This window comes from Wasmannia auropunctata, unplaced genomic scaffold, assembly GCF_000956235.1.
Source record: "Wasmannia auropunctata unplaced genomic scaffold, wasmannia.A_1.0 LD334508.1, whole genome shotgun sequence".
Taxonomy (NCBI): domain Eukaryota; kingdom Metazoa; phylum Arthropoda; class Insecta; order Hymenoptera; family Formicidae; genus Wasmannia; species Wasmannia auropunctata.
The window spans coordinates 1782610-1800610 of NW_012028382.1; the positions used below are offsets into that span (position 1 = coordinate 1782610).

The following is an 18001-nucleotide window of genomic DNA, read 5'->3' on the forward strand; positions in this document are numbered from 1 at the left end:
GAGAGAGAGAGGGGGGGGGGAGGAGAGGGGAGGAGAGGCACGGCATAGCGGAGGCATTAATTGGGATTAAGTAAATCAAGACGCTAATTAGCTCGTGCCAGGTACGCGCGCGCGGGTTTTCACCCCCGTTCACCTCCCTTACCTCCCCCCTGTGTTCTCATCGCTACCACCACCCGCTGACCGGTATGACGAACGAATCCCCGAGCATTTATAATTTTCCCAGCAATTTGCTATGACTACTCTGCGATTATGACGCATGTGATCTAGGAGCAAGTATCCCTGCCGTTTATTTACGTGTCGAATTATCACTTTCTCGCGTGCCTCCGCGTATTAAGCCAAGGATTCTGATAATATTGCTGGATTTCAAATAGAAAAAAAAAAGAAAAAACTTTAAATCATTTATTTCGTAAAGAAATAAACAGTGTAGAAAAATTTAATTAATTAAAAATGTAATTAATATTTTGTAGACATCAATATTTGAAAATTAATGATAATTATTTTCTTCTAAACTTTACTTAAATATTCTTTCTCTAAACAAAATAATATATTTTCCTAGAAAATGGTATACTTTTATGTATCTGTAAACAAACTGCTGAGATCGTATTTGCGATATTTTCATCAATTTTTCCTACTAAAATAGAATGCTTCCATATATACTCCTATGTTACCTCATTGGAAAAATCTATCAAAAAATTATTCAGTTGAAAATAAGTTTATTTAGCAAAGTAAATAAATTTAACATTTCAACTAAAGTATTTTTATTAATTCATATCCCAGAAAATGTATCCCAGTTTTCAGGCAAAAAGCATATTGCAATGACATTACTGATCTTGAAGAAAATACTCTCACATAGTGATACAATAATTATGATTAATAATTTCGATCTCGCGATTCTGTTCGCAACAGACTTTCCTTTATTTAATTAAATATGCGCATAAATGTGGCATTAAAAAAAAAGTTTATGCTTAAAATAGTTTGATGTCAATTAATATGTAACATATTCCCATACACAGTACAATTAATTATATCGTTTGTCAGAAAATTGTCAGATGTTCTTGACAAGAGAACGTAGAGAGTAACAAATAAATAAATAAAGCAAAACAGTGACTTATTTCCTTATGTAGGAGAACACGAAGAGCCCGGAGGATGAGGAAGATGAGAAAACCAGAGGAGAAGTGGGAGAGAGAGGGTTCGAGAGAGCTCCTGCGGAAACGCGGCGGAGAACATGCGGTAAGTCCGCGCACAGGGCCTGGTAATATCGCGAAAAGTGTTTGCTTAGCTTGTCTCGACCGACGTTGGAAGCATTAAACCGCGAGCGTTCTTTCGTCTTCTCGAGAGACGATCCCGGGAGCGAAGATCCCCTCTTCGCCTATGTGTACTCTTCTACCGCCCTCGATTATTTCCGGTACGGAGAGTCCCGGGGCCCTATACGCGCGAATTCCCATTTTCCCGATTAAAGTGATCGTTGATAATGGCGAACGCGAGCCAATTAAACAAAAACGTATCTTTTAGAAATATTCCCAATGCGAATAATATATATTATTGTTGTACTATTTTCGAATTATTTTGAAGGCATTTTCATAACTTTGCTGTTTATACTATTTTTATATTATTATTATTTTATTACGCTTCCTATTATAAGCACTTTATGCGAAGATATCTGCGAGAAAAGTATTCACGCGACACGTTCTTGTCAGGAAACTTTTTCTTCTCTCAAGATACTCGTCTATTGTATTCCACATTGTTTGATTGTTGTTGCAACAATCTCAACGATACTCGCTGATCGCGACGATGCGCGATGTTGCGGTAGGGGGACGACACGACAACCAGACGGGCGGAAAGCGAGGAGGGGTGTTGCCTCTGTTAGCTCTGGTTTGGAACGACGGCCTCTTGGGAAATGCGCGTAATCGCCGAGTCTCCATTCTGGACCCTCGGATTCTCGCCGATGACGATTGGACTTGTTTATGAACGTATCGCGAAAAATCGGCGACTGAATTGGCTGATTAGCTGATCACTGCAGATGAACGATAGAATAAAAGAAATGTGTTTTTTTTTTATGCGACCGCGTGTTAGCATAAACTCGGACAAATAATTTTACATGTGGAATGAAAAACGTGCTAGTCTTACTGTTAGATTTCTCCCTCCGTTTTATCTCGAAAAAAGTACGGTCACTAATCACACTGGTAATTCTGTCATGTAACTGTCAGTTTTCAATTTTCAATTTTCCTGCCAAAGAAATAAAAAAATAAACGGAACAAATATCGCTCGACTTCCTCGCGTAAATGAAAACCGAAACCGCTGACAAGATGAGGACTAGGGAGAGGGCAAGTAGCGAAGGTGGTCTCGTGGCGGTACCGAGCACCCAACGCGCGCGCGAGAGGTAGAGAGTAGGGTGCCTTCCCCGGGTTGGAGAGTATACGAGGAAAGAACGAAGAAGAGGGCCGGAGCGAACGATCGTGGCTTCGGAATAAAGTGGAATTCAGCGCGAGCTGAATTATAAACGATATTATGCAAACACGGCGCCGCGGAGTGAAGAGAAGCGCGTACTCTCTCATGCTGCGAGAGTTAATTTGATGAAAAACATCAGAGGCCAGGCCAGGCGCGGGCAAGAGGGTCTCGGAGCGAGAGAGAGAAAGAGAGAGAGAGAGAGAGAGAGAGAGAATGAAAAAAGGAGAAAGAGAGAGAAAGGAAGAGACCGGCAAAAGACGCATCTCGCGGCGAAAGATCGCTCTCCGGAAGGCGAAAGCGCTCCTCTTCTCTCATTATCAAGTCGGCTCTCGAAAGACGTATCTGTTCTCCTCTTCTCTTTATTCGTCTTTTCCTATCGCTCGCGTTTGCATCACGTCGCGTTTAACGTCTCATTTGAAGCCGACAAATAAGCCGGCGTATTTATCGCGTAAAAGCCGTAAATGTCACAATTGCGATGATACTTCTCGCCGCACAAGGACGATTCGTTCTCTACATATTTCTTTTAATTTTAAGAACAATCAATTATATTGCTCGATCACAATACTACAAATACTATTTTTCTTCTTCGAGAGAATTTGTAGATTTTAAGCTCATTTTTAATTTAAGAACCGATGAATTCGTCGATTGAAAACCGAGAGATTTAACTGGACGATTATCTGGACAATGTAATATTTCGAGTGTGGTATTTCTATTATCGCGAGCTCTTCTTCCAATACAATCTTCGTACGCAATCAATTAATATTTGTCCAATTATTAATATCCTAATATTCTTATTAATATCCATTAACATTCAATCAATTAATATTCGTCCGCGCAACATTGACGAGAAATAGCATCCAAGTTCCAAGATTCTCATATGATTTTCAACATGTAAAGTTAACGTGTTATTATCTCAAGCCTCGTAATTATAACGTAGCGTGATATAATGGCATAGTTGGACCCTGAATCGGGACGATACCTACGCGCGTTCATATCGCGACGTATTATCTATGTACAGATCCTTCGTAATAGCGTGTTTTACAATCGTGCCACTGTCTTTACACGCCATTATAGATATCGAGTCTTGCTCACGTTTGTCGCAAAAATTTTCGATCGTGCACGGAGGGGGAGGGAGGGGCCGTAATTTATTTGTACAATAATTGTCATCTAATTTTTGGCTTTGGTCTCGACGGAGAATTAATCGTGGGATAAACGACGCTCAATTGTAAAAGATTAATTATCGTCAGTCCTTCTAACGAGATGCGATAGAATCTTTCAAAGTCTGCGAATTCTTTACATCTCTCGTGTATCGTGCGCGAAACGAGGGCGCGATCAGGAGCGCATCCTGTGGTATCGCGGTGCGAGAAGACTGATCCTTCGGGCGCAGGTGCAACTCGCCCGTGAGCGCGACGTACGCCGCCAATCTGCGCTCGTTGGGGGCGGTTCTCGGCCGTTCCGAAGGGGGTTGAGCCAACCCTACGCGGGGCGGCGTAGGTGGTAGTAGAAGCTCAGCTCGAAAAAGCCAAGCGCGTCTACGCGCAGCTGATAAACAGTGCGACGATGATGCGCCCGCCAGCCGGCGTTCCGGCGTTCAAATCACGAAGAGCCGCGAGATCGGTCCGTGTCAAGAGTGCTCGCGCGAATGGTACCGCATCGAATTCAAGATCGTGGCATCTTGACCGACTTGTATACGCGCTGATTTCGCATGAGAAAATTCGACCGGTGACTTCCGCATTGTCGCGACACGATTTTCGAGAGATTCAATCTGAGAAAGGATCTGGAGTTATTGAAGCTTAGAAAGAAGTGTTCAACAGCGAGGAAAAATATAAAGGAACTATAACTTTGTCTTGTGAATTTTGCGAGAATAATAATAATAACGATGACGTCGACATCAATTGCCTACGAAGCAATCAGTGCTTACAGCGTCCTAATCGCAAATCTCCTATCCACTTGCAATTCCTCCCCGCGCCACGAACGACGTTAAGACGCTGATTTAAACGTCCATAAAAACTTCGAGCCAAAAGGATTCTTAACAGGGATTTATAAGTGTTGGAGCTACAAGAAGTTACAACGACAATGTATGGTTTATACAGAGCGTGGTTCGGTGGCGGTACCACCGGTACCAGCTACCCCTGTCTTCAGGACACGTTCTCGCCGCCCGACACGGTGGTGCGAGTCGGCAACGAAGGCGAGCACCAGTTTGTCGCGCACAAGGGTGTGCTCGCGGCTCACAGTGGATACCTGAAGGCCCTGCTGGCGAGCGCGGCGGCGACGACGACATCGTCGAACTTCGATCCTACTTGCGCGACCGTCGCCGTCACGGCGACCAACGGGCAATCACAGCGACCGGTCACCTCCGTGTCGGTTTCGTCCATCGGTAAATATAGATCACAAATTAAAGATCACTCTAACGATATATAGCGATTGCCTCATCTTCAGAGTTTAACGAAAAGATTTTGCTTAATACTATTAAATATCTCAATGTTTATAAATCTATTTGTAAGAGAAAATTTATTTGAGATAAATCGCTAGAGTATTTAAAGATTAATTATATATTATTTTTGTAAAAGTATTTAATGTAAAACTAAAATTTCAAAAGAATTATCTATTCATATTAATATTTTCTGCTCTTTTCCGGCTTTTTGTCGCGACACAACAAAATGCGATATTTCCCGAACTACTTTCAAATAATAACAATAAGCCAACAGCGAGACGGAATAATTAACAAACTTCCAGCGGTCGCGCAGTGATGCTATTGTTACTTCCAATCTCTCATTGGGATTTTCCAATAGTTACCCAATTCAATCCAATTCAATCCAATAATTGAATCGCTTGGCTCGCAAGTGGCATAAGTCCATTTTTGTAGTGTTTGCAAACAAAACGTTTTCCGTCCGTATCGCAAACGTTCTCTAATAAAATAATTCGATTCATCAAACAATTACGTCAATAAAAATCATGATTCCAAAAGCAATCTATAGCGCATCTCAATTTAATTCACCACTTGTGAATCAATTCCCAGTTGCAAACAGAAATACCTTTCCAACACAATTACTAATGCTTAAGTATTCGTGTGGAGTAGAAAATTATGCGAGTACCAAATCAGATTATTTCTCTTATAGCAGACTAAATACTTTATTTAGAAAACTACCATCATTTAAAAAGTCTCATTAGCGTGGAATTTTTTTATCTTACATCAAGATAAACAGAAACAAGAGTATCTAATCATCAACTCACATTAACATATTCCGACTTTCAACTGACCTATAGGTGGAGAGGCATTCGCGCCGTTGCTCAACTATATGTACACCGGACGGCTGGAGGTGACGCTGGACAACGTTTATAGCGTGCTACTTGCGACACATTTGTTGCATATGCCGGGTGCATTGGAGCAGTGCAGAGCCGCGCTATTGAGGCTGCGGGCACCGCCATCTCTGCCGACGCCGCCGATGCCGACGTCCGCGTCAACAACCGGATCGCCGCCGGGCACCACCGGTAGTATCCTACGGCCCATACCGAGCAGGCTGATAGTAGGTCCACCACTCTGTTGGCCCCCGACGACCCCGCTCGCGTACCCTCCGGCCGCGCCGGCACCGACTGCCATGTCGCATCTACCGCCGTCGATACAACCGCTGATGCAACCGACCGTACCACCCGGAATCAGCATCGTCGGGCCGCGAGAGAAGCAGGAACAGTGCGCGCATTATAGGTTCGCAGTGTGTGGATCTTTCTATGTTTTTATATTATACCATGTTAAAATATAAAAAAGAATTATATCTCTAGAAGATCTCTAGCAACAAGAAATTAATCCAATAAGGTTTATTAATCTTATTCGCATTATTAATATTATTATGACGTGCTTATGTAAATTTTTATTTACGCAAGGCAACAGTGAAACTCTTATTATTTATTCGGAAAAGAGAATTTAAACATTTATTGAATTTTTTTTTAGATTTTCAATTTTTATCCCGTTTAATTATATGTCTCAACATTTTTTAAAGCCAAAGAAAAATTATAACACATTTTTGCAGTGCGGACATAAATTGTACATTTAAATAAATTCGATCTCGGCAGGAAAGTGGCACAATTCGACGCAAGTGCATTCACACTGTTCGTCTCTAAATAATATGATGTAATCAAAATAATAAATATAATAATGACAATAATTTCTTTTAAAGAATCTTTAAAGAATAATTTAAGCTTCATGGAAAATCATATGAATGTTCGCAGCGCCGGCGAGATGTCAAAGTCGCCACAGTCTTCGCCGACTGCGGCGCGCAAACGCCCAAGGTTGCATTCCAGCAGATCAAGAACACCAGAGATCGTGTCTACCGTGTCCACCCTACCGTTCGTGGCCGCAGCCGCAGCTGCGTTCACCGCGTTCGCCGTGACGAGCAGCACGCCGAGTTCTACGACGAGAGCACCGTCGCCGTCGCGCTCGATCTCACCAGCTCTGTCCTCCGTGTCGCGGACACATTCGCCCATGCATCACAACAGCGACAGATCGACGGAACGCGAGGCTCAACGAGGAGAAGAGATCGAGGATCGTTCCGGCCGATCGTCTAACGATCAACTAAATAAATCGCGTACCGCAGCATCCGACAGCAGAGTACCGAATCGCAACCGTGGCAACAGTAGCAACGACAGCAACGACAACGGGGATACCGCGTCGGAGCACGACCGAGCACGTTCGTCTCGTCGCCGAGCTCGAATGTCGAGCGCGAAGGAGGCTTCTACCACGAGCAGCACCGTCTTTTCCGTGGTGTACGACATCGCGTGTTGCGATGGACCGGTGCGCTTTCACCGTGTTTTGAACGAAAACTACTCGTCGACGACGTCGCACGGGCCGCACGGTGCATCGACACGTCCGCTGAGAAATTGCCAGTTGACGGAAGGCGAGGATCTGTCAAGTGAGAACGACGAGAACGGCGGACCGGCAACGCGAGGAGGAGGAGCAGGAGGAAGCCACGCACGCAGTCCCAGTAACGACTCGAGCAACGATGGCAGCAACAACGGCGGCTGTTACACCTGCGGCTACTGCAAACACACCTTCAAGTCGCAATATTGCTACAGGAAGCATGCCAAGCGGCATTTATTGCCGACGAGGATCAACGAAACAGTTGGCGGCGGTGGTGGCGGTGGTGGCGGTGGTAGCGGTGGCGGCGGCGGCGGCGGCGGCGGCGGCGGCAGCGGCGGTGACGACGACGGAGGTGCCGGGGATAGCGTTAATCACGGGCCGCGGCAGGATGCCGCGCGCGGAGGCAGACGAGAGGTCAGATTGCTGGATTTGAATGTGCAGTACTATCCCTGCAAGATCTGCGGCTGCAAGTTCCCCAGTTACTACTTCGTGCACAAGCACCGGAAGCTCTGCCACGCGAACGACGAGGAGAGGCAAGGCGCCACGGATGGAGCCGCGAATGCATCGAGTCGTGACGCGGACGTGTCGCCCATCCAGGATGTTCCGTGAAACGAAAAGACACGACTCCCTTTCTCCCTTTCTCACTAGGTACATATTGAGATAACACACTCCTTTTTTGTCTTTAAGTGACAAGAAGAAGTATTATTTTGTTCTAATATGCAATTTCTAATACTTGCAGATTTTTCCCTTATCTGTTCTCAACGTGAACGCCCAACGAAAGAAGATTTCCCACCCGAGAACAAGATCGAAGACACTTTACAGAAGGAACTCAAAGTACCTATCGATATTTGCGCGTGTGTCAAATATTTAATTGCAAGTTAAAATCGGTAATCAAATCGAACTATCGTAGAATGTAATATGCTGAACGTTACGTTTAATATTTCGAATTAAATGCGTTCTTGCGTTACCTCCGAAATGTGTAAATCATTAAAAGACAAATATCCTATGTGTTGAACAAGATTCAGATAACATCCAATTTACATTTAATAGATATCATCCAATCGCGTTTCACCCTTTATGTGTATTCTTTATCATTATACATATCTTGATGTTACATACATCACAACGTCTTGGCATATATTTCGTGCACCAAGAAATTGTACAAAAAAAGATAAAAGTCTATACGACGTAGTTACGTAAATATAATCAAATCTTCAATACATATAACAGTTTAATTGTAAGAAAAGCTATAGTGATAAATAAAAAGGAGTGCTAGTTTCTCTATGTAAAATAAAACTGTATACTGCTCGTATACAAATTGTATCTCAACGTTAAATTTAAAATTAAACGTAAATTAAACGTTATTGCTATATTTCATTCGTCTTATGTAAAACAAAATTTAAGTCTGGTATAGATAAGTTCTATGTTTCAATAAGATATATATATATCTTATTGGAACAGGATATATATATATATATATATATATATATATATATATATATCGATTTTTTAAATTTAAGTACAATCGAACAGTATGAATACGATATACCATTATATCGGAAAATAATAATTATATTCTTTAAATTCACAAAAATAAACCAGAGACGCGTGAGATTATATTATTAAATATCCTACCGTTTCCATCGCAAAAGCGACATAATGAAATAAATGCTTTTCCGGAAGTACATCGATAATGGAATAAATATGATAATTAAAGATATATTATTTCGGATATATTAAATTAACCTTTGAAGATACAGAATAATTTAGAATGGTTGAAGTCGATCGAATAACTTCAATTTTTTAACGTTATTAATCTAATTATTAATGCATTTATATAAAAGATATAAATGAGCAAATTGTAATTACGTATTAATGCATATATTTGGAAAGCACGTGCAGAAATCGAAATGTCTGGATCAAGACTCCAATTCGGAACAAATCCAATTGTCAAAACAAAGATACAAAATATCAATTAATTTCAAACTTACCGATGACGTCGATCGCCGGCGCTTCCTCGTCACTGGTCTCCATGTGATTCTCTTTCTTCTTATCTTTTATTCTACCACTAGCTGCCACATTAGCGCCACTGCTGCTCGTGTCCCTGCAACCCGGTTTCTTTTTACTGGATTCCTTGAAGTCTGTCTGGATGGTCGAAACGTTCGTCGCGTTGTTTAACGAAGACACGGACGATGATAGCGCACCTTTCCCTTCCACTCTGTAACAATATCAACGCACATAAATTGGATTTGCTTAAACAAACACGAACCTCATGAAATATAAAAGCAAACTTTGCACGCGCTCGTGTTAAACGATAATCCATTAAACAACCTGTTTCAATCGTATTTCTACTTTTCGAAAAATGAAACGTCAGGTTTTCGTCATGATAAAAAAAAATATTTTTCTCGATAAAATTTTGCTGATTGTGTATATGTGGCTTAAGAAACAGCGGGGAATTCGACACTCGGCATTCTCATTGGGCAGAATCACATTTCCAACGATCGAGTCAATTACGATGATGAGAGCCTACGTAAACATAATCCACTAACCGGTAACCATTGATTAGCATTACAATCTGCTAATAATTGATCTCCCCTCCCCCCACCCTTCTCAAGCCGCCACCACCGCCGTATCACTCCGCCCCGTCACTCCTGGCGTATTCCCGTCAACCCCCGAAGCCGCTTTCCACCCTTCAACAACTTGCTCCTTCATTCGCGGCCAACGCGCGATCACCATCGATAAGTAAAACTTATCTCTATTAGTACAGCGCCGCCGAAAAAAAAAAGCAGATTAAGCTTCTTTTTGCCCGCGTTTTTGTAATATCCGTGCGCCGCTGAGCAGCGTATTGTAATCGTTAAATGGGTATTCGCGGGTCGCCTCTCCCACCGTGGACAATATTGAGATTGGTTCGTTGGAGTGGGGTATGTTTGCGGAATGAATATCTTCCGGCCGATGGATACGGTTCATTCAATCAGTCCGCGTACACGCTTTTATATAGATCAAAATCGGGACCAATTGGTATGTGCGTTTCGCAAAATGAGCCGCACCAATTTTTTTATTTCTTATTCCCGTATCGAAAATGATTAATATCGTGAACATTTGACGAAAAAAAAAAATAAAGAACACGATATTTACCAACGTTTTTATACACACTAAAATGCATTCTGAGAAACGTTCTATCTCAATAATTCAAAAATCTAATAATCATATAATTAACTATACATACGTACAAAAAAAACTTCGAGTACTTAATTCCGTAAGACGAAATTGCATGAAGTTTAATTAAAATGTAGATTAAAAAAAGTCACACGTACATTACTTTAACGTCCTTCCCCGATGCGTCCGATAGCGGTTCTTCTTTCGGTTCTACTTTTATAAGATGAGATTCCTTCGGATCGACCTTATTCTCTTTATTCTCCTTGCCAGACTCCCTGGAATCCTTCACGCTGGATGTCGTCGACGTCGTCGAGATGCTGCTCGACGTCGCGGTGGTGTTCAGGACAGATGTCGTTGTCGTTGTCGTTGATGCCGTTACAGAATCCGTTACGCTAACGCCCGACGCTATCGAGCTCAAGGGAGTCGTCGTCGTCGTTACTGTCGTGCTCGCGACAGTTGTCGACGATACGCTCGATGTGACCGTGGTGCTCGTTGTAGATGTAGACGTTGCCGAACTATTCTGAGGATTTTCCTGAGTCTTCTGTTGCTGCTCCCGCTGTAACCTTGTCGTTACGCCTGTCGTTAAAATATCTATAGGTCCAATAGTCGAACTGGCATTATTTACCTGGAACAATTACAAGAGAACCATTTATCTCACATGACATCAACTATTAAAAACTTAATATTTTCTCCTTATTAGATGCTAATTTCTAATTTCTATTCCCGTATGATTGTACAAATACAGTATGTACTTCGGTCGTGGGTGTGCGTTGGTGTGCGTGGGTGCGCGCGCAAACAACTTAACTTTTCAGTTTAATATATTAATATAGAAATATAGAAAACAATTATAATTTTAAGAGATAATTGACGCGTTTTATACATATTATGGATGATTAATATCGCACTTACTTTATTATTCGGATTATTCCGAGAGCTACGTGTCCGTTGGCGCGATTTTCGTAGAAGCTGTTTATAATTTTCTGCTTTCTTAGTGAGGTAGTAGTGATGTACACAATCTGGAACGGACTTATGTTCTAACGATTGAGCTATCACTCCATAGTTCTTAGGGTGCTGAAGATATTTTTCCTTGAATAATTCGTGTTCCACCGAACTCCATACATTAATCAATTTACGTTCACTATGTAGAGCTTCTAATTCCTCTGGCTGAAGTAATCCATTCCGATTTTGAAACGCGATCCTTCGTTGCTTCGCGTCCAACAATAGAGGTGGTATGACTGCATACGAACGCATTTTCTTATCCTCCATCTGTCAGAGATAATATCGTTTTCAATATATTATTTATTTCTTTGTAACATTATTATTTTAATTAAAAGATATTCTTTATCAATGTACATCCATAACCCATTGCCTTTTTTTTTATTAAGTTTCGAATAGTTTCATATAAAAAAATATCATTAAAGTAAGTTGGCTGTATATTGATAAAACATGTTAGTATATGTATGTAAATGATGTTTTATTTAAGATAAAACATAGATTTTAATATCTTTGTATATAATAAATTTATGTAATTTAAATATATCCTACTAGAATGATTTCTTTTAGCAATAATTATGGATCTAATGTTGCTCTTTCAATTTATTACATTATGCTAACGTAATTTTAATTTACCGATTTAACTGTACTTTTTGCAGTCAATGCATACAATACGATCCATAACTAATGTACGGTATGAGGTAAGGGTGAAGGAAGCAAGCGCACGTTACTAACCTGACGAGCTTTAATGGAATTTTTTAAATCTTGCAATGTTTCTTCCTGGGGAATCAGTATAAATTAGATGTCTTCCATGAAGTAAGAATTTGTGTAGCAAAAATTAATCAAAAAGAAAACTTAAGAAACACAAAAATGGAGAACACCTTTAAAACAATGTTTTAAAAAATTATTAAATTAAATATTAATCACAATATTTTTTAAAGCTAGATTTAATACTATGTCGTCAATTGCAGAGGGATACTTTATTAAAAAAAACTTCTATTGAGCATCATGAATCTGAATCAATTAAAACTTTATTATCTCGCGCCTCTATTAGTCCGATGGTAACTTCCAATCATCTCCAGTTTGCCATCCTTTTCCTGGTCAGCGTACACGAGAAGACCAAGAGAGAAAACAAATGTCTAAAGATAGGAAGAAACTGTCAGTTACCATCCTTTACTTATAATCAACTCTCTTTAATCCTTTGATCTGGAAATGATTTCTTTCACAGAATTGCTCTTGGGAAAATAAAGAAAGAGATGAGACAAAATCCACAAAAAATATATAAAAAATACTATATCTAATCTTCGCTCTATCAAAAATGTAATTAAAATACTACTCGTGTATACATTTCACACTTATATATCAAGAAATTTGATAGAGCATAAGTTAAATTTGCTTCTATACAAATTTAGTCATTTTACTATATTATTTTTCTCGCAAAAATTAATCAATTGCTGAAATAAAAATAAATTATGACAAAAAGAAAATCATAATATAATAAAGATTTAAAATCATAACATAATAAAGATTTAAAAAATTAACTCAAAATATTAACAAATAGACTATAAAGATTTGCACGCCAAAATAATTTCTATATTATTTTGTAACTTAATGTCGCTAATTCAATAAAATTAAATATCTCATAATTCTTCCATATATTAATTTACAAACTGTTTAAAATCCCCTTCTTTGTTTTATTTCATACATTAATTTACAGACTGTTTAAAATTCCCTTCTTTGTTTTATTGAAATTTGTAGTTGTCGAAGAACGTTTATCCAATAAACATTAATTTAGTAACGTGCCTTTCTTTTGCTTCTCCCTATACCATCTTTTTTTTACTTTCACCATATATTCTTTTTCCTCTCCTTTTCATAATGCGTTACGTCGCTCATTTTGTCGATTGTTTCGTTACAAACACATACTACAATAATGGAATATACCTCTTGTTCTTGTAGACCGTCCATTATCTCTTCAAGATCGGCTTCACTCTTGATGCGAGCACCAACTCTGTTAAAACGCTCCTTGTCTTCCCTCTGTTTTCGCAACTCGGGGAATACCTTCTCAAAGAACTCGCGATTCTTTGTTTCCTTCGATTTCCTCTTCTGCGTTGCCTCTAGCCGTTCCACCTTGCGATGCCACTCTTGAACCAAAATGGCGTACGTTTGCGACTGCTGCCGATGAAGGGACGCGCGCTCAGAATGTTCCCTCCGAAGCCTAGCTATAAGTCTAGCACGCATACACGTCTGATGCCGCGTACGATTTTCTTGGTATACGCTTGTGTCCGACGGTTGATTATACAAAGGTAGTTCTACTTTGGGGCCCAGTCTTTCTAAAAGTCTATGAGCTTCTTCTGCCTTTCTCTGTGAATAAAAAATATGTCAAATTAAAATTCCATTCTCATTATCTATTTTTCTCCATGCTTTAAACATCAAAGTCAACCAATATTTTGATGCTACAAACTAACTTATATTTAACACACACCAAACGCAAGAGACACATGCAGTATACAAATTCGCGTCAAGCGTTTTTTTTTTGGCGCTCAATATGTAAAAAAATACTTAATTACTATTTACATAATTTACCCTATTCTCAGCGTAGACCTTTTGCGCCATCGATTGATGCTTTGGTTGCTGTGACTGTTCCTCAGTGTCTTTTACTTCTAAAGGCTTGTTTGCCGTTTCTTCCAGTTCTTTTAACCTCTTCCGCAACATATTTAATTGATTCTCTCTCTTAGCGATCTCTCTGTCGACCTTGCCAATCTGCTGCAAGAGATCATCCTTGGTACTCCTATATTGTGCATCCTCCTGCGTATTCGGTTCTGGAAGCGTAGGCGAAATAGCTTCCGTTTGCGGCGTGTACGCTCCCACAGCAGGCTGCTCCTAGCAAAAATTCATCATATCATATTATGTCCGACTTATTTATTTTATTATTTCTCATTATCCATTCTATGTTTATTATTTACTTGTTTAGTTAGTGTCCAATTAATCTAAAGTATTGATATGTATTTATAAATCATTCTATATTTAGTTACACATTAATTTATTTATATTTATATACAGTTATTCTCGGAAAATGTAAATTAATCTCAATTTACATACTCATAACTATAAATGTGATTAACTGCAATCTGATTTATTTATTTAATACAATTTCGCGAAAATTAATACTATTATTTCAATGTTTTGATTTTCAACACTGCAAACAGATGATATTGTGCAAACATCAAATAGTCCTAACTAAACAACAAATTAAAACTAACAATAAAATGTAGTTTGTATTACCAATGATAAAAATTAATGTATTTTTCGGCATGTATTATCGGCAATGAACATCGTCAAAACATATATCGTAATTATAATCGTCAAATAGATGGATGACTCCTCGGTTATACCAACTCTCTCTCTTGTCTCTCGATTATCGAGCAGACTGTCCATTGTACCCACCCTGGTGTCTATCCTAAGTGGCTGTTGCAACTGTACGACATGTTGCTGCTGCTGTTCTTGCTTGCCCCCACATGGATCAGCGGGCGATAGGCAGCGCGGCTGAGGCTGCGATTGCAGCTGCTGAACCTGCTGATGCGGTCCCAGACGGATCTTCTTGAAGGGTGGCGCATCCTGCTGCAGACTGGACATGTCGACGGGGGTGCGACTGCAATACTGATCAGGCTGGACGGGCATGAGGCCTATACGCGGCGGGTTTCTCGTCGCCGCCGGATGCTGCTGGTAGTCCGATGCGGTGACGGCGGAAGGCGACGGTATAGAGCCCAAGAGGGATATCCTCTGCCGATCGCCTCTGCCACCGGCTCCCATACTGCTGTACTCCGGCGCGGGCACTACCCCGACACTACCAACCCCACCAACTTGCGACAGCGAACTGTTGCTCACGTTGATGGCGAGCCTCTCGTTCACCTGAAAAGAAAAACATCACGGTCAAAAGTCTGTTCTACATGCTCCCTTTCTTCCTCCGTCCCTTCTCTTTCCTGCCTGCTCTCCCCTTTCATCGTCGTTTCGCTCATTCTTTGCCAGAGGTTCAATTTATCTCCCGCGCCTCTCTAACCTTCTCGTCGGGGAAACTATTTCAGGAAAATCGATGACCCGGTTCAAGAAAACACGCGGTACCGATATACCACGCGACCGCTCTGCTCAGTCCCCTACGCTCTGTCTATCGCAATCATCTGTTCAAACTTTTTTCCCTCCTTTCATTTCTGCCGGTAGTTTTGCGTTACGACGGTTCATTCGTTCGTCATAGTTCATTCCGGGCGTTTCGCGTAGACAAGTTTGCACTATCTTCGTAATCTCGACTATAATGATTTAAAAGAAAAAACTACTATATAATATTGCGGCGGCTAAATAACCGATTCGATATACAAGAAACAAAATATAAGATGCGGTTGTGTCCTTGTGTACGTGTGCACGTATAATATGCGTATATATATGTACCTTGAGTAGGCGAGTGTAACTTTCTCCCGCCCACTCGCATCGTGCTACAAGCTAAATATGATAATGTTCGCTAGAATTGCGTTATGCCATAAATTTAACTCGATTTAAGATCCATAAAAATTAAATGTAATGTAATAGAAACACACATTGTATCGTCGTTCTGAAAGTCTTAAATAATAAAATTTTCAAAAATCTTGGAAAACATATCTTTTTAAAAATCTTTTTCTTAAAAATTTGACTACTTTATAAAATATATATCCTTGCTTAAATATCTATCTTCCTCACGTAATATCTCCTATCACATGTTTAACTTTATATATACTTTTCATTTAATTTTGTTTCTAAAACCATATTCAAATGGCACGTAAATCACGTCCATCATTTGTCCGAGCAAATAGTAACAATGCCGTATTTAAAACTGTCAAGCATCAGACGCGCGCGGATCATATTGTTAAAAGGGAGGAAAAAAGGAAGAGGGCCGATAATCGGTGAAAGTCAAGGACGGGGTCGACCGATATGGCATGCGTGCGATTGCGTTGCGCGATGCGTGTCCCAATTAGTCTAGTCTGATGCTATGAATTAATATTGATCCCGTCATTCCTATACTAGATTGACCCAAATATTAACAATGGCCTGAATATCAAGGAAAATTTTTACGACACACGATATTTAGTAACTCTACTATGTCTAAAAAATTCTTATATCTTGTTCTTTTAAATTGAAAATAAGAAAAGTTAAAATGTTCTATTCGGATGTTGCAGAAAAGATTATTTGGGTCAGAAGCAATCTTAAGTTATACAAAGACCAATCGCAAAAGGAAAGACTAAAAATATAATTGTAATACATCCAAAAATAAAGTTTTCAATAAAGGATCGAAAGTGACCTAGCCATGCGATTGTTCAGCTTAATATTGAAGCATTATTAAGTTAACGGGCATCGAATAAAGCAATCTCTTAATCTTCTTGAACATAATATTTCAGAGCCTCGCTACTCCTTCCACGATTTTAGTGCACGTCAGTGCAACATTAGAAAAATCCTTTTTGCTCCTGGGCATATTTGCATGACCGTGACCGCGTCATATCGGGGACTCTGACCGTTGATAGATCCCGAGGAAAAGATGGCGAGAAGGCACATCGCGCGCGCGCCTATATATATTATATATACATGTACATGTGGTCCGCGTCATGGAAATACCTACGTTCGTAGTGCCGGCACGGTACGTGTCTCTCGCGTAGGGAGTCCCGATGAGTGGCGGCGGCGGCGTTTGGCTGGTGATGACAGTAGGTTGACTGAGAGATGGTGCGGAAACGGGCGCAGGTACGGGCGCAGGTACGGGCACAGGCACGGGCACAGGCACGGGTGCAGTTAGCGACGGTGCGGTGGTGACGACCGCCGTCACCGCCGGCGTCGACCCCGAGGTCGACGGCGGGTAAGGATGAATGTAGCGGAGCATCGGCATGACATAAGAAGTGGCACCCCCGGCACCACCACCACTGCCGCCGCCTCCGCCACTGCCGCCGCCACCGCTGCCGCCGCCGCCGCCACCACCGCCGCCGCCACTGCCGCCGCCGCCACTGTTACTGTTGCCGCCGCCACCGCCGCCGCCGCCGCCACTACCACCACCGCCGCCGCCGCCGCCGCCGCCGCCGCCGCTACCGATGTTGCTCGCACTGCTGTTGTTTGTGCCGCTATTGCTCACGCCGCCGCCGCTGCCACCCGTTGCAGAGGATAAAACATTCGAGACGCCAACCAGACCGCTGCTACTCGTCGCGGTAACTCCACCGGCAACGACGGCGGGGCCACCTGCGGTTGCAGCGGCCGCCGCGGCCGCCGCCGCCGCGGATGACGCGGCCGCACCACCCTGCACGTACGTCGCTCCCGTTCCTATCGTCCTCGGAGATACCGGACTACTGCTCTTGATGTTGGCATAGCTTTGCGTCGGTCTGCAATCATCATAAAATTTCGTTAGACTTTCTGCGAAACGAAAGACATTTGTAGGACAGAAATTGGAATATGCAATATTAAGAGCGGTAAAATTACTTTTTATCACAAAATTGTTAGATGCAATCAAAGGTAATGAACGATAACAATGCATTTATTAAATTCATA

At 41.3% G+C, this 18001-nt stretch overlaps 2 protein-coding genes across 2 annotated transcripts in view; one reads left to right on the plus strand and one right to left on the minus strand.

The window, feature by feature from the left end:
- The window catches only part of LOC105458615 (nuclear receptor corepressor 1), a gene marked incomplete at its 3' end in the record, with an annotated part of 31712 nt that extends 14361 nt beyond the window's left edge, over positions 1 to 17351 (minus strand). Inside the window, exons 1-8 of the mRNA XM_011704082.1 lie at positions 17091 to 17351; positions 14897 to 15361; positions 14036 to 14332; positions 13394 to 13813; positions 12188 to 12232; positions 11369 to 11725; positions 10618 to 11084; positions 9295 to 9521 (exon numbers count right to left, since the gene is read on the minus strand). Of these exons, the coding sequence (XP_011702384.1) occupies positions 9295 to 9521; positions 10618 to 11084; positions 11369 to 11725; positions 12188 to 12232; positions 13394 to 13813; positions 14036 to 14332; positions 14897 to 15361; positions 17091 to 17351 (2539 nt within the window). The remainder of the gene's footprint in view (positions 1 to 9294; positions 9522 to 10617; positions 11085 to 11368; positions 11726 to 12187; positions 12233 to 13393; positions 13814 to 14035; positions 14333 to 14896; positions 15362 to 17090) is intronic.
- On the plus strand, positions 4525 to 8283 carry LOC105458582 (proline-rich protein 36). The gene is made up of 5 exons (XM_011704017.1): positions 4525 to 4825; positions 5716 to 6154; positions 6676 to 7592; positions 7656 to 7951; positions 8043 to 8283. Exons 1-4 carry the CDS (start codon positions 4525 to 4527, stop codon positions 7910 to 7912), a joined length of 1914 nt encoding a protein of 637 aa, XP_011702319.1. The 3' UTR covers positions 7913 to 7951; positions 8043 to 8283.
- Positions 17352 to 18001: the final 650 nt, after the last annotated feature.